Here is a 15,967-nt window from a genome sequence, read left to right on the forward strand (position 1 = left end):
AAAAAGAAAAAAGAAAAAAAAGTGTTATTATTATTATTATAATAAAATAAAAATATAAGGCTGATTTCGTACTTATCACATACTCGGGCTGGGGATTTCAAAACAGCCTGTATCCAAGGGAGGCCAGATCACCATGACACGTGTCGCACAACACTGCAATCTCGTCAATACATCGACGGCCCACAATTAAATAAGTCGGGGCAGGGAGAGAGTTGATTCATTAACACACAGCGAATTCCATTAGGTGAGGTCGTGTTCTCAAATTCCATTTTTGAACCCAAAGGCGGGCAGCCAAAAGAGATCTCGCAATTCGCAGGCCTCCGATTTCTTTCTTTATCTCTTTCTCTTTCTCTTTCTCTTTCTTCAGGTCAAAAATTCTCTTCTCCCATTCATTTCATTTGATTTCCGAGAAAATGTCCGTTATTTTATTTCTTCCTATCTTTCCCAATGTTTCTCACCGTTGTTTTTTTTGCTTCCTCATTTTAATCCAAATTAATTATAATCTCACATTATCACAGATCTGAATTTTCAATTTTACGTGATTTATTATTATTATTTTTGTTGTTGTTGTTGTTGTTGATGGTTCGGTTTTGATTTGCATTACGAGATTGAATGATCCGTGAAAATTGTTCGCATCTTTCCTTGTAGATCGGTCACATTGTTAAAGACTTTTGAGAAAAATTTGTATCATTTCATAGCTTTGTTTGTTTTTTTCCTAATTAACTTTGATATTTGATTCTGCTTTGTTTGTTAGCAATAGATCTTAATTTTGTTTGTGTTTATTGGTATGGTTTTGAATAAATGGTAGGGAAAATGTGTATTGGAAATGCCTTGTTTATGAGTTTATGCAATGAAGGTTGATTTGCTTGGACATATTACAAAGCCAAATTACCCTTTCAACTCCATCAAAATGTTTTTCTCTAATAACTCCATTTGCCCTTTCTGGCATTTGGAAAATTAAGCCAATGAAAGGAATCCGAAACCCGTTTTTCCTTTTTTTCCCACGGGGGTTTGCCGGGACAGAAAGGCTGCAAGTCGATGTGGTTTGAAAATAGAAACTGGTAACCAACAAGCTGATTGAAAGATATTGGTTGTGTATGGCTTGAATAGGGAGAGGCATTGTTCAAAGTATATGAATCTTTCTTAAAAGACAAAGGTGGAAATACCTTTCTCATGTTTTGAATTATTCTTGCACTATTGAATCCATGCAATAAATTGTATATAGCTTGTTGATAGATTCATGCCTTTGTTTGTATCTAACCGATACATTTTGAATATATATGTATATATTTGTTTGGCTGTCTGATTGTTTGGAAGGTGTGATATTATAGTAACAGTAAATAATGTACTATGTTTGTTTTAATATTGTATTCAAAACTCTATGAGCAAAGGTCTAGGTGAATTTCATCATTTCATTTTCATTTGTTATTTTTTAAAGGTCAATTTTAGCATGAGTGCTCCACCTTCCTCCGCTCATAAAATGTCAAAACTATATATGTATTTTCTTCAAGAAAATTTATGTTTTAACTGTATGCTAGTAGTGATGGACTACATTTGTTCCATTTTATGAACATTCATATAAATTATTAATTTCTATGGTTTAAATCGTAGAGTATCTATTTGCCATCGGCTATGGTCACCAAGTGGTATTTCTCCTTCTTTGTAAGGGGAATATTCTGGGTAAACCTGCACTAGGGAGTAGGGACATGATGCAGGGAGCACAACCAAAATTATTTGGAATACATTATTTCAAATCTTCATTTATCTTATGTGATTGGATTATTTTAGACTTCTATTATTATTATTATGAGTAAAAATAGGGATTAGATTGCATTCTTCTTAGATTGTGACAAGTTTTTAGAGTACCTTTAGTTTTATGGGACGTGGTCTTTCATTCTTGGAAGCTCTATAAAAAGGCTCCAACTGGTGTTTTTTCTTATTCAACTATTATTGAATAAAATTTTCTTTGTGATAAATTTCTTTATCTGCTTGGTGGTGATTCCAAGCAACCCTTAGGGGGTGAAGCCTAAGGTTTTCAGGATGCTCTAGGCAGTGAAGCCTAGACTGTCCTGCATCATGATAGGGATGATTTTGGGTTGGGGAGGGCTACCCATTGCCTTTTTACTTCTATTACTGCTTGAAGAAAAGAAAAAGAAAAAGAAAATAATGTGTATAATCAATTGATCCAGCATTTCATTGAAATCCTTATCATGAATGTACGATGATGTGCTGTCTTATGTGGGCTCAGTTACTATGCATATAAAGTTATTGTTCAAATCTTCTACTAATTTTTGTTCTCTCTCTCTCTCTCTCTCTCTCTCTCTCTTGTTTATTTCTTGTGTTCTATTAATCTAAATTCAAGTTGATGACTTTTTTCAGCTGTTGACAGAAGATGGCAGACACTGAGGATATTCAGCCACTTGTCTGTGATAATGGAACAGGAATGGTTAAGGTACCACTTCAAGCTACTTTCATCTCTGAAATTTTGCAAGTTAATTTAATTTGCTAAGTCTTTTGTGACTTCTCTCTTCCAAAAGTGCCCATGGAGGATTGGAATTCTTACATATTACATTTCTATTGTATTATTGAATTTTAGGCTGGATTTGCTGGAGATGATGCTCCTAGGGCTGTGTTTCCTAGCATTGTTGGTCGCCCACGTCACACTGGTGTGATGGTTGGCATGGGCCAGAAAGATGCATATGTTGGGGACGAGGCCCAGTCTAAACGTGGTATTTTAACATTGAAATACCCAATTGAGCATGGTATTGTGAGCAACTGGGATGATATGGAGAAGATTTGGCACCACACCTTTTACAATGAACTCCGTGTTGCCCCAGAAGAACACCCTGTTTTACTTACTGAAGCACCTCTCAACCCAAAGGCTAACCGTGAGAAAATGACTCAAATTATGTTTGAGACATTCAACACTCCCGCTATGTATGTTGCCATCCAGGCTGTCCTCTCCCTCTATGCCAGTGGTCGTACAACTGGTAAGCAATTTGAGTGATTTACCATCTGGGTGATTTAATTTAGTTGCAATTAAAGCTAATCTGTAGAATGATCCGAATTAACCTTTGAAGTTAACTATGCATATTGTGTGAAGATGGTTTTTACATTTAGAGAGTTCAGATAGTTGGATAGAGACTGGTGTTCAAGTGATCCAGAGATAAGCCAGAGACCTGTGTGTTGGAAGAAAGAAACATGTATTTATTTTTTGTTGGAAGAAAGAGGTTTTCTTAAAAGTTCATGATTTTGAATTCATTTGTATCATAAATGAAGCTTAGGCATCCTTGTAACTTAGTATTGGGTTTGGTTGTGTTTATGATTCTGCACTCACATATTATGATTCAAGATCTATATCTCTTATTATGACTGAATAACAGTGATTTGAGTGTAGAATTCTAATCTAGTGTGTAAAATGAATCTCTAGGATTCTTTCTTTTTCCTTCCTTGTGTGTGTGTGAGAGAATATATAACATGTATTTTTGAAATTTTCAGGTATTGTTCTGGACTCTGGAGATGGTGTCAGCCACACAGTCCCCATTTATGAGGGCTATGCCCTCCCACATGCCATCCTCCGTCTTGACTTAGCAGGTCGTGACCTCACTGATGCGCTGATGAAAATCCTCACTGAGCGTGGTTATTCCTTTACCACCACAGCCGAGCGTGAAATTGTAAGGGACATGAAGGAGAAGCTGGCGTACATAGCCCTTGACTATGAGCAAGAGCTTGAAACTGCAAAGACTAGTTCTTCTGTTGAGAAGAGCTATGAGCTGCCTGATGGGCAGGTGATCACCATTGGTGCTGAGCGTTTCCGATGCCCAGAAGTCCTTTTCCAGCCATCCATGATAGGGATGGAGTCTGCAGGAATTCATGAAACCACGTACAACTCTATTATGAAGTGTGATGTTGATATTAGGAAGGATTTATATGGAAATATTGTCCTTAGTGGTGGATCTACCATGTTCCCGGGCATTGCTGATAGAATGAGCAAGGAAATCACTGCTTTGGCCCCAAGCAGCATGAAAATCAAGGTGGTTGCTCCACCTGAGAGAAAGTACAGTGTGTGGATTGGTGGCTCCATCTTGGCATCTCTCAGCACTTTCCAACAGGTATGTTATGTTATTTTTTCTGACTGATAAGCCCATATGCATGACGTGCATAAGTATAATGATATGGTATTTTTTTTTTTGACTGGATACGGTATTAATAGTCAAATCGTGGGAATGGGTTTAGAAATCTGCGTTTTGCCAGTACTTTAATTTGTTATATAGGCACTCTGACACTCTCTCAGTCTAACAGTGTAGCTTCTTTGATTTTGGGAAAGCCTCTTAATAGTCTGGTTTAGCATTTAACAAAAACAACCAAGTACCAGTTTCAAAATTTTACCACCACACACCCTTGGTGTGATGGTCACTCCACAAGTATAAGTGTTTATGGGCTTGTGGGGTGTGGGGGGCAAGGGCCGGGGTTCAAGTCTCTAAGAGGGAGCTTTATACACATATACACTTAGATTAAGTTAGAGTAGATTTTCTATCTTGTATATATATATATATATATAAAAAATAAAAATAAAAAAATAAAAAATCAAAATTTTGGGGTTGGCTTTGGTTAAGCATTTAACAGCATTAATATATTTGTTTATATTTTATTTCTTTGATATTCATAACTACCAAAACGCGCGCACGCGCACATATATGTTGCCTATCTGCAATTGTGTAACTCAAATTGGATTTATTATCTATGTAATCTGAGCATACTGATGAGAGGTTATTGTTTATATGTGGAATGCAGATGTGGATTGCTAAGGCAGAGTATGATGAATCTGGTCCATCTATTGTGCACAGGAAATGCTTCTAATTCTTTGGGATGGGAGCAGTGCATGTGTGATGTCCTGATTTGGGCAAAGCAATTGCAACGCACCAGTTGACTGTTTGTTTTATCTGATTTTGTTGAAAAAATGAACTAGTAGAGCAGTGGGGGGTGATGGCAGAGAGTTTCAATTCTTTTATTGTTGTTTTAATCAGCTGTTAAACAGTTGTAATTTATATGCCAAAGTTTGAAGTTATATGCATTCTGCACTCTATTTTTATTCCTTGCTTCTTCCATTTTCCTACGGTGGGAAATGTTATTTTATTTTAGATTCTAGAGAGCTCCTTGATGATTAATATTGACTCAAACAATTCACCATATATTCTCTTTGAGCATTTTTCATGATGTTAGAGTATGTTGTCCTTGATCTTTCTAGTTTAAAAGGTACTTTTGCCAATGAGCTTTAGCTCAAGTGGCACCTCCTCCCCTTATAAGCCTCCTCATATAAGCCTTGGGTGTAGTGTGAGGTTGTGGATTCAAGATCCGATTGTGTGACTTATTATAAAATATAAAAATAAAAAAAGTTTATAAGTCTATGCAACCAATTCCTTTTACTAGCTACAGATGAATAAACAAATAAATGGTTCAGGTTAGACCTAAGTTGTAGTTTATGAGATAAGAGTCTGAAACGTACCCTGAACGCACAACTTCTCATTGTTGTCAATCAAGTTTCAGAGTCAAGTGTAGGGGTGGCAAAATTTGACACGACCCGCGAACCTGACACGACACGACACGAAATTAGCAGGTTATGGGTTGAGGCTTAACGGGTTCGTGTCATATTCGGGTTGACATGACTAACCCGTTTAATAAATGGGTTGGGTTAGTGTTGAACATATAGAACCCGTTTGACCCATCTGACCCGTTTAATTAAATGATATTTTACCAATATACCCTTCAAACTCTAGGTATATGAACTTATTAGTTGTTGTGATTTATATTCTTTGACATATTGTGATTGATTATTTGTGATATTGGGATATGCTTTAATTTTGAATGATTATTTGTGATGCAGTTACTCGTTAGTTTTGAATTTTATATTAAAAATATTTATTTGTTTGTTTTTTCATTAATTTTTATTTTTTATTTTGATAAAATCTGATAAACAGGTCGACACGATTGACCCGTTTAATAAATGAGTCGTGTTAGGGTTAAGGAATCTTGACCCGTTTAATAAACATGTCGGGTTAGTGTTGACCTATGTAGTCGAATACTCATGACTTGACACAACACGAACCCGACACGTGAACACGAATTGCCACCCCTAGTCAAGTGTAACATTTTGCTTTGACTTTAAAAGTCAATTGATTTGTCTGTGCAACCAATTCCTACGGCACTTTAAACTCACTTGTTATGAATTATGATTAGTCTTCTTACTAGAGAAAATGAAAAAGATCTTTTTAATAAAAAAAAAAAAAAAAAGATCTTCATGTATGGAATACGGATTACCCGGTCTTTAATCTAAAAATAACCCTCCACTTCTCTCCCACGGATTCTATACCTTCAAAAGATTCTTAGAAGATCAATCTGTTGCAAGGAGTGCATTATTAGCGTCTTTCACATATGATGCTATAATAGAAAATTTAATGCCCAAGTTAAACTCCTCACTGTAAAATGTGTATTTGTTGTGAGGTATATATATATCCCATACTTTAATCACAATATTGTTTATCGGTCTGCAGTTTTCTGATTAGCAAAAAAATCTACAAAACTTCATTTATTGTTTTAACAATATTTATCCTTTTTTTTAATTTTTTTTTTTTTATAGAGAAAATAACAATGTTTATCTATTAGGCATGCTTAATAATTTTTGGGACTTCTTTTAATTTCATTGGACATAAATCTATGTTTGTATGAATAATCCATGGACTGTACTAATATCTTGATCATATGGTTAAATGAAGTGCTTATTTATTTATTGTGAATAGGATTTATTCATGTTGTTCCCCTTTTCTTTTTATTCTTTTTTCCTTGTATTTTGAATATTAGCTGTTATATTTCTACTACTTCATGCACAACATAATTATTTAATGTATTTTAGTCATGTGACTTATTAAATATTAAGGTAGTTAGTTCACTTTAGGTATATCTATTATCTATCTTCACAGTCAAGGTATAGTATAACTATTGAAGTTTCAAGTATTTCATTAGTTATAAATTAACATAATTTAAATTTATTCCCGTCTATTTTTAATTAAGTCGTGCATCACACAATAGTGTACTGTAATTAGAGTAGAGTCATAGGAACCACAGCCACAAGTAAATCAAATGTGGCATATATTTGAAAACTATAGATATCAAAGACTGCTAAGTAACCTTGGTAAATGTTAGGAGGTTGGGTAGATAATAGTAGTACATCGTCAATTATATTTATATTTATTTATTTGGAATGGTCGACTGTTTTTTTGTTTTGAGGGGGTGGAATGGTCGACTTAATATTGTTAATAATACATAGTTACATACTTTCATATTCATCGAGCCAATTAAGGAAATATGTCTTATTAAACAAATATTAAAACCCACGACTTGAAAATAAACAATATTTTTGCGTGGTAGGAAAGAAGAGTATTGCTCCTAAATCCAATAAAATGGAAGGAAAAAATAAAAACCAATTCATAGTTGGTTATGTTGGACGAATTAGAAACGTAAAAAATAAAAGCAAATAATTTTAAATGGCCGGCTAGGTAGCTAGTGGCTTTTCTTTTGACTTTTATATATGCAAATACTAGATAATTAGATATCATGAATGTTTCTCATGTCTCAATACTAGGTTAAGCTCGATGTCAACACTTAGAATTGATTTCTTTGGTGGATGAAGATTTTTAATTTGTAAATATTATTATTAATTTATAAGTTCTCTTGTTATTGAATGAGGAACACATAATCGAATAAACTCACAACACTAAAAAAATAGCCATTGGTGTTTTTGACCTTTTGCTTTAAAAAAAATCACCATGAAATGAATAATAGACACATTTATTGATCAAAAGAAAAAAGACACATTTATTTATTTTTGAATACCAGTCATAAGTGTGATAGGTAAATGCCTTTCTTCCCTACAATCACCAGTATTCTTTCTCTCTCTGGTTGGTCTATTTCAAACTAAAGAATTTTGTCCACGAGTTGCTCTATTAGACCCAACATATGTATAACTATTTTTTAGCAAAACAAATTAAAGTTTTGCAATGTCGTTGTTTTGCTACATATGTAAGCAAGGAAATTAATGGAAGAGCTAGTGCTCATTCTTTAAACTTCAAATACCAATAGCTTTCATTTGAAATTTTAGAAATTAAGAATGTTTCATATGCAAACTTCAGGAACTAATAATATATTTTGGCCTAAATATAATATTTCAATAATTTAAAGATGAAAATTGAAGTTTGGGTAAATTTTATGGATGAAAATAATATTTTTTTTCCTTACAAAAATTGGGTTAAAGCAAAAAAATTAAAGTTTTCGACATCATTGTTTCCCTACATATGTAAGGAAGGAAATTAATGGAAGGGCTAGTGCTCATTTTTTAAACTCCAAATACCAATATCTTTCATTTGAAACTTTGGAGATTAAGAATGCTTCATATGTAAACTTCATGACCAAATAATTTATTTTGGCCTAAATATAATATTTCGATACTTTAAAGATGAAAATTGAAGTTTGCGTAAATTTTATGGACGAAAATAATATTTTTTTTCCTTCCGAAAATTGGGTCAAAGCTAAAATAATTAAAGTTTTGCGACGTAGTTGTTTCGCCACATATGTAAGCAAGGAAATTAATGGAAGGGCTAGTGCTCATTTTTTAAACTCCAACAACCAATAACTTTCATCTGAAACTTTGGAGATTAAGAATGCTTCATATGTAAACTTTGGGAACTATTAATGTATTTTGGCCTAAATATAATATTTCAATAATTTAAAGAAGAAAATTGAAGTTCGTGTAAATCTTATAGACAAAAATAATATTTTTTTTCTTACAAAAATTGGGTTAAAGCAAAAAAAATTAAAAGTTTTGCGACGTTGTTTCGCCACATATGTAAGCAAGGAAATTAATGGCCTAAATATAAGAATACTTCATATGTAAACTTCAGGAATTAATAATTTATTTTGGCCTAAATATAATATTTCAATAATTTAAAGATGAAAATTGAAGTTTGTGTAAATCTTATGGACAAAAATAATATTTTTTTTCCTTACAAAAATTGGGTTAAAGCAAAAAAAATTAAAGTTTTGAGATGTCGTTGTTTCGCTACATATATAAGCAAGGAAATTAATGGAAAGGCTAGTGCTCATTTTTTAAACTCAAAAGACTAATAGCTTTCATTTGAAAATTTGGAGATTAAGAATGCTTCATATGTAAACTTCGGAAACTAATAATGTATTTTGGCCTAAATATAATATTTCAATAATTTAAAGATGAAAATTGAAGTTCGTGTAAATCTTATGGACGAAAATAATATTTTTTTCCTTACAAAAATTGGGTTAAAGCAAAAAAAATTAAAGTTTTGCGATGTCGTTGTTTCGCCACATATGTAAGCAAGGAGATTAATGGAAGAGCTAGTGCTCATTTTTTAAACTCCAAAGACCAATAGCTTTCATTTGAAACTTTGGAGATTAACAATGCTTCATATGTAAACTTTAGGAACTAATAATGTATTTTGGCCTAAATATAATATTTCAATAATTCAAAGACGAAAATTGATGTTCGTGTAAATCTTATGGATGAAAATAATATTTTTTCCCTTACAAAAATTGGATTAAAGCAAAAAAAATTAAAATTTTGCAATGTCGTTGTTTCACCACCTATGTAAGTAAGGAAATTAATGGAAGGGCTAGTGCTCATTTTTAAACTCCAAAGACTAATAGCTTCCATTTGAAACTTTGGAGATTAAGAATGCTTCATAAGTAAACTTCGTAAACTAATAATGTATTTTTCCCTAAATATATTATTTCAATAATTTAAAGACGAAAATTGAAGTTTGTGTAAATCTTATGGACGAAAATAATATATTTTTTTCCTTACAAAAATTGTGTTAAAGCAAAAAAAATTAAAGTTTTGCGACGTTGTTGTTTTGCCACATATGTAAGCAAGGAAATTAATGGAAGGGTTAGTGCTCATTTTTTAAACTCTAAAGACTAATAGCTTTTATTTGAAACTTTGGAGATTAAGAATGCTTCATATGTAAACTTCGGAAACTAATAATGTATTTTGGCCTAAATATAATATTTCAATAATTTAAAGATGAAATTTGAAGTTTGTGTAAATCTTATGGACAAAAATAATATTTTTTTTCCTTACAAAAATTGGGTTAAAGCAAAAAAAATATATTAAAGTCTTGCGATGTCGTTGTTTCGCCACATATGTAAGCAAAGAAATTAATGGAAGGGTTAGTGCTCATTTTTTAAATTCCAAAGACCAATAGCTTTCATTTGAAACTTTAGTGGTTAAGAAAGCTTCATATGTAAACTTTAGGAACTAATAATGTATTTTGGCCTAAATATAATATTTCAATAATTTGAAGACGAAAATTGAAATTTGCGTAAATTTTATGGACGAAAATAATATTTTTTTCCTTACAAAAATTGGGTTAAAGTAAAAAAAATTTAAGTTTTGCAACGTCATTGTTTCACTACATATGTAAGCAAGGAAATTAATAGAAGCGCTAGTGCTCATTTTTTAAACTCCAAAGACCAATAGCTTTCATTTGAAATTTTAGAGATTAAAAATGCTTCATATGTAAACTTCAGGAACTAATAATGTATTTTGGCCTAAATATAATATTTCAATAATTTAAAGACAAAATTGATGTTTGCGTAAATTTTATGGATGAAAATAATATTTTTTTTCCTTACAAAAATTGGGTTAAAGTACTTGCTTTAAGAAAGGAATAGTGTATTTTGGCAAATAAGAGAATTACTTTTTTTTTTCAACCAAAAAAAATTATTGCTGATAAAAAGATTTATTAACACAAGAAAAAAAGGGGGGAAATGTGCCAACTAACTCTACCCTTTCTCGGAGGAATGGATAATAGAGATGGGAACATAACGCTCCCACTTAGAAGAGGACACCAAGTGCCAATACAATGAGCCAAAGAGTTCATATTTCTTAATTTTACAACAAAAAATTTCCAGTCAAAAAAATTTATTACAATTGGAAGCTAATATCATCCAAGATTGAGGACACTTGCCAAGGAGGTTTAGAACAATTTTGCATCTCCTTCAAAGATAACTCGCAGGAAGCCCCATCTAATCTTTATGGCATTGACTACAGCAAAAAGCCTTGCCCTTTTTGCCTTTGCCCAAACTGAATTACCTTGGTCTATGGTTAGCGTCCAAGCATGGGAGACATTCATTTCCTATTTTCTACAAACTGCAGCTAGTTACATGGGATTCCTAAACTGTTGCATTGAAGCTAACTTTAATCCATGCTGGAGGAGGTGGATTCCAACATGCAACGTTTTTCAACAAGTCAAGAAAATGCTCTTTCCAGTGAGTTTCAAAAACTTTATTAGTTTCCCTCACAAAAGCAATTGGGTCAACACCCATATTGTCACAAAGCACCTTGTTTCTATGCCGCCAAATTTGATCACAAACCACTTCAGCAAACAAAGTAAATTCATGCTCCTCCTTAGCTCTAAGACCTAGATACTCACATGGATTTAGTAATATATGAACCCATTGTGAGATAGAATTGTGTCTGTTTAAAAACAACTTATCTAACTTTTTGCTGAAAGTTAGGTTTTAAAAAGTATGGTTTTAAAAAGTTATATATAAAAACTAAAAGTTAAAAGCTAAAGTTGTTGCCAAATAGAAAGTGCAACCGGGCAATGTGCAAAAACATGCACCAATGTTTCCAACTTCTTTTGACATAGCAAGCATAATTGTTCTTGTACCTAAAATTTATCAAGATTTATTCACTTCTTCTAACCCAGATATTTCTCAAGACCTGGAAGGCCAGTTTCATATAGCTTGAATGAAGAAGATTTGACCATCCTTACAAGTCTACCGTCCTTAACTTAAGGGTGTTATTTTTATGGGATCACATAAGACACCAGGGCAGATGGAATGTCTGCTATATTTTCAAACACTATTGGCATGTAGATTATAATTGTAGGCGATGTAGCATATCTCATTTTGATTTTTTTGATTATTTTTAAAGGGGGCTACATGTTAAAACAACGGGTCTGTTTGAAATTCGCTTATTTTGTTGAAATTGAAAACTTTTTGCTGAAAGTACTGTAGATAAAGGAAAAAGTTAGTTAAAATAGTACAGTGAGACTCATAAATAGTACCAAAAAGTGCAATGAGGGCCATGAATAGTAGCAAAAATAAGCGAAATAGTAAAATAAGCTGACTTTTTAATTTGAAGCCAAACACACACTAAATCACTCATTTATTACCTTAATTCCTAAAGGTGAAAAAGCACTCATAGTGAGTCAATTCAAACCTATAGTGGTCTACAAAGCAATTTCTAAGATCTTGGCAAATCGATTGAAGCTTTTTGTCTTATGAAATGTGAATAAAACATTCTTAATAAGAAGGAGAAGGAAAAAAAAAAAAAGAATAATTGTTGGGGAGATAATATTTTAGGGAGACTCTATTTAAGAGATTAATATAACATATAAGGATATTATTAAATCTAAAAGTTTAAGCCAATGAATTTGGGTCCAATTATGCTATATTGATCCCTCATTTTTCATTAGTTTTCAATGTGAGACTTTACTACTTAATTAATCACACAACTCATACACTACAACAACAATATTGTATCAATTTTTTATCTTCAATTGTTACTTAAATTTTCAATTACTTTTTTTCCCCTAAAATTTCCAATAAGTTATTCTAAACATTATTTTCCTCTCCTTTATTGACAAAGTTTATGACTATAAGAATATTAATATTTCGTCAAAAGCTTTATAGTTCAATTGTTACATCTTAATATTTCTAACGAAGACGTGTTGAGTTCAAATCCTTTCATTATAACTATAGAATTTATAAAAATAAATAAATAAAAAGAGAAAAGTTAATAGATACTCTAAGGACATTGGTTTAAGAAAATTTGATATGAAAAAAGAAAAAAAATTAATTTTTTTGACAAAATTTATATTTATCATGATATCAGTGTCAAAAATTTCTTAAAATTGTTTATTAACTATTGCCCTACGAACATCCATTAACATGACTCTATGAAAAAAAAAAATTGCTTCTTATAAGGCTTTCGTCATCCGAGTATGTGACCCCACCTTAATGGGAGTAGTTAGGCAAAGTTTAAAATATAATTGCTTTGTTAATTGACCAGGGCCTGATGGAATGTCTGCTTTATTTTCAAACACTATTGGCATATAAATTATAATTGGAGGAGATGTAGCATATGTCATTTTGAGTTTTTTATTTTTATTTTTTAAGGGGGGCTACATGTTAAAACAACTAAATCACTCGTTTATTACCTTAATTCCTAAAGGTGAAAAGCCACTCATAGTGAGTTATTCAAGCCCATAGTGGTCTACAAAGCAATTTCTAAGATCCTGGCAAATCGATTGAAGCCTTTTGTCTTATGAAATATGAATAAAACATTAATTCTTAATAAGAAGGAGAAGAAAAAAAAAATAGAATAATTGTTGGGGACATAATACTTTAGGGAGACTCTACTTAAGAGATTAATATAACATATATAGATATTACTAAATCTAAAAGTTTAAGCCAATGAATTTGGGTCCAATTATGCTATATTGATCCCTCATTTGTCATTAGTTTTCAATGTGAGACTTTACTACTTAATATATCACACTACTCATACACTGCAACAACAATATTGAATCAATTTTTTATCTTCAATTGTTACTTAAATTTTCAATTACTTTTTTTCTCCTAAAATTTCCAATAAGTTATTCTAAACATTATTTTCCTCTCCTTTATTGACAAAGTTTATGACTATAAGAATATTAATATTTCGTCAAAAGATTTGTAGTTCAATTGTTACATTTGAATATTTCTAATAAAGACGTGTTGAGTTCAAATACTTTCATTATAACAAAAGAATTTATAAAAACAAATAAATAAAAAAGAAAAAAGTTAATAGATACTCTAAGGACATTGATTTAAGAAAATTTATTTAAAATTTTTTATGAAAAAAGAGAAAATAATAATTTTTTTGACAAGTTATTATATTTACCATGAAATCGGTGTAAAAAATTTCTTAAAATTATTTATTATTCCTAGGAACACCCATTAACGTGACTCTATGGAAAAAAAAAAAAAATTGCTTCTTATTCGACTTTTGACATCCAAGTATGTGACCCCACCTTAATGGGAGTAGTTAGACGGAGTTTAAGACATAATTGCTTTGTTAATTGACCAGGGGGAGTTGATTAATGATTGCAGTTGTCGTTAGTGAGAAACTATTGCAAACAACGCCATCTGCGCATACCATGTGAGACGATACTCGGCAATGACCTGACTAATAGAAGCATAGACTAGCCAAGACTATCATTTTCTTCCTTTTTGATTTGATTTATATGGGTACAGGAAGAAATGTTGGTATTTTTAATTTCTTTTTGCTTTTTTTTTGAAAAGGAAAGTTCTAAACTTGACTACTACACCAATGTTAAATGTATTTTGATTTTTCGTTTTGCTTTTTGAAAAATGAAGGGAAAATTTCTTTAAAAAAAATGAAGGGAAAAAGAAAACATCTAAACGTGAACTGTTTTGTTTGTTGCCTTTGTAGTATTAGAAAGTAGATCATTATAAGTGTACAAAAAACTCAAAAAACATGATAGATTATCACTTGATGTGGATTGCATTTGTAATTGGTAACCTTCATTTTCATCTTTTCTTTGTTTAATAAGCAGTTCAATATTTCAATTATTATTATCCTTGTTTTTTGTTTTTGTTATTATAGATGGAATAGGAGAGGTTTTTATGTAAAAATTTTATGTACTCTCAGAGCATAGATAAATGATGCTCCATCCTCTCATATTCATGGTAGACCCCACCATAAATTTAACGAGTGTACGATGTACCTCACTATGAATGTAAGAAGAAAGAGCATCATTTTTCACGCTCTGAAAGTACTTAAGAATTACTCGGTTTTTATATATAATATTTAACAACAAAAGAGGTGCAGTGCCACCAGGATTATCTACAACAAAATATAGACAAAGTCTATCTACACCTCAACCCATCCTATCAAACATAATGTCATGCTTAACGAGAGATGAGCTCCGAGCATATTTTCTTATTCTTTCTGCTTGGTCTTTTCCTCTCGTAGCCAAAAGATTTGGAACCCAGTTAGTTTCACTTTGCAGATTTATATTATCCTTTGTTGCTTTACTTGGAGACACCAGGTTTTTCTGAGGTTTTGGCAGCGTTGGTACGTGCTGATTTTTTTAATGAGGATTCACTTAATTATTTTCATAAAAGAGTCCTAGTTTGGGATGCAATGGAGTAACCAAATCGGACCATTGTTTTCCAGATATCACATAGCCCTTAAGGGGTTAATGATTGTAATTTTGTATTGTTGGCTGCAACACTCCCCATTGTCAGTCCCAGACTTTTACTATTGTATCTTTAAAAGTTCAAACTAAAATGCAGGTATAACTGTATAAGTTACTTCAATTTGGAATTTAAAAAAAAAAAAAAAAAATTTGTGACAAATTAAGGATTGAATCTACAGTATCTACTTATATCAATGGAATGAGTTTAAGTCTTGGAAAATTATTAGGTACTCCCGAAATACTATAAATGCGTATTCCCTCCTTTCACATGAATGATGGATCTCACCATGAAAGGAGAGAGTACATATTTATGGTACTCCGGGAGTACACAATAATGTTCCATAAGTCTTAAGCTAGGAAGCACAAACATGAACACAAATACTGGTACGGGTATAGGTACAATATGGCAATACAAATAATTTATAAAAGATTATAACATGACACGACAAATAGGATATCGCTACGACATATATACAAAACAAGTACAGTATCTCAATTGAAGTGTCCATACTTTCTAGGGTTCAAAAGAAGACTAAGAGTTATCTTTTGTTATATAGCTCATGAGAGAGAGAGAGAGAGAGAGAGAGAGAGAGAGAGAGAGAGAGGAATGG

At 31.9% G+C, this 15,967-nt stretch overlaps 1 protein-coding gene across 2 annotated transcripts; it reads left to right on the plus strand.

Annotated features, from left to right (window-relative positions):
* The first annotated feature begins 219 nt into the window (after positions 1 to 219).
* Positions 220 to 5,095, plus strand: LOC142607598 (actin). 2 transcript variants are annotated; one of them, XM_075779140.1, is made up of 5 exons: positions 220 to 367; positions 2,380 to 2,452; positions 2,597 to 2,990; positions 3,499 to 4,112; positions 4,795 to 5,095. In XM_075779140.1, the coding sequence occupies exons 2-5, from the start codon at positions 2,393 to 2,395 to the stop codon at positions 4,858 to 4,860; spliced, it is 1,134 nt and encodes a 377-aa protein (XP_075635255.1). In that variant the 5' UTR covers positions 220 to 367; positions 2,380 to 2,392; the 3' UTR covers positions 4,861 to 5,095. The 2 variants fall into 2 exon arrangements, with proteins under 2 accessions (XP_075635255.1, XP_075635256.1); XM_075779141.1 differs by having other exon boundaries at positions 253 to 1,156.
* Positions 5,096 to 15,967: the final 10,872 nt, after the last annotated feature.

The sequence above is a fragment of the Castanea sativa genome, chromosome 8 (assembly GCF_040712315.1).
Source record: "Castanea sativa cultivar Marrone di Chiusa Pesio chromosome 8, ASM4071231v1".
Lineage (NCBI taxonomy): Eukaryota > Viridiplantae > Streptophyta > Magnoliopsida > Fagales > Fagaceae > Castanea > Castanea sativa.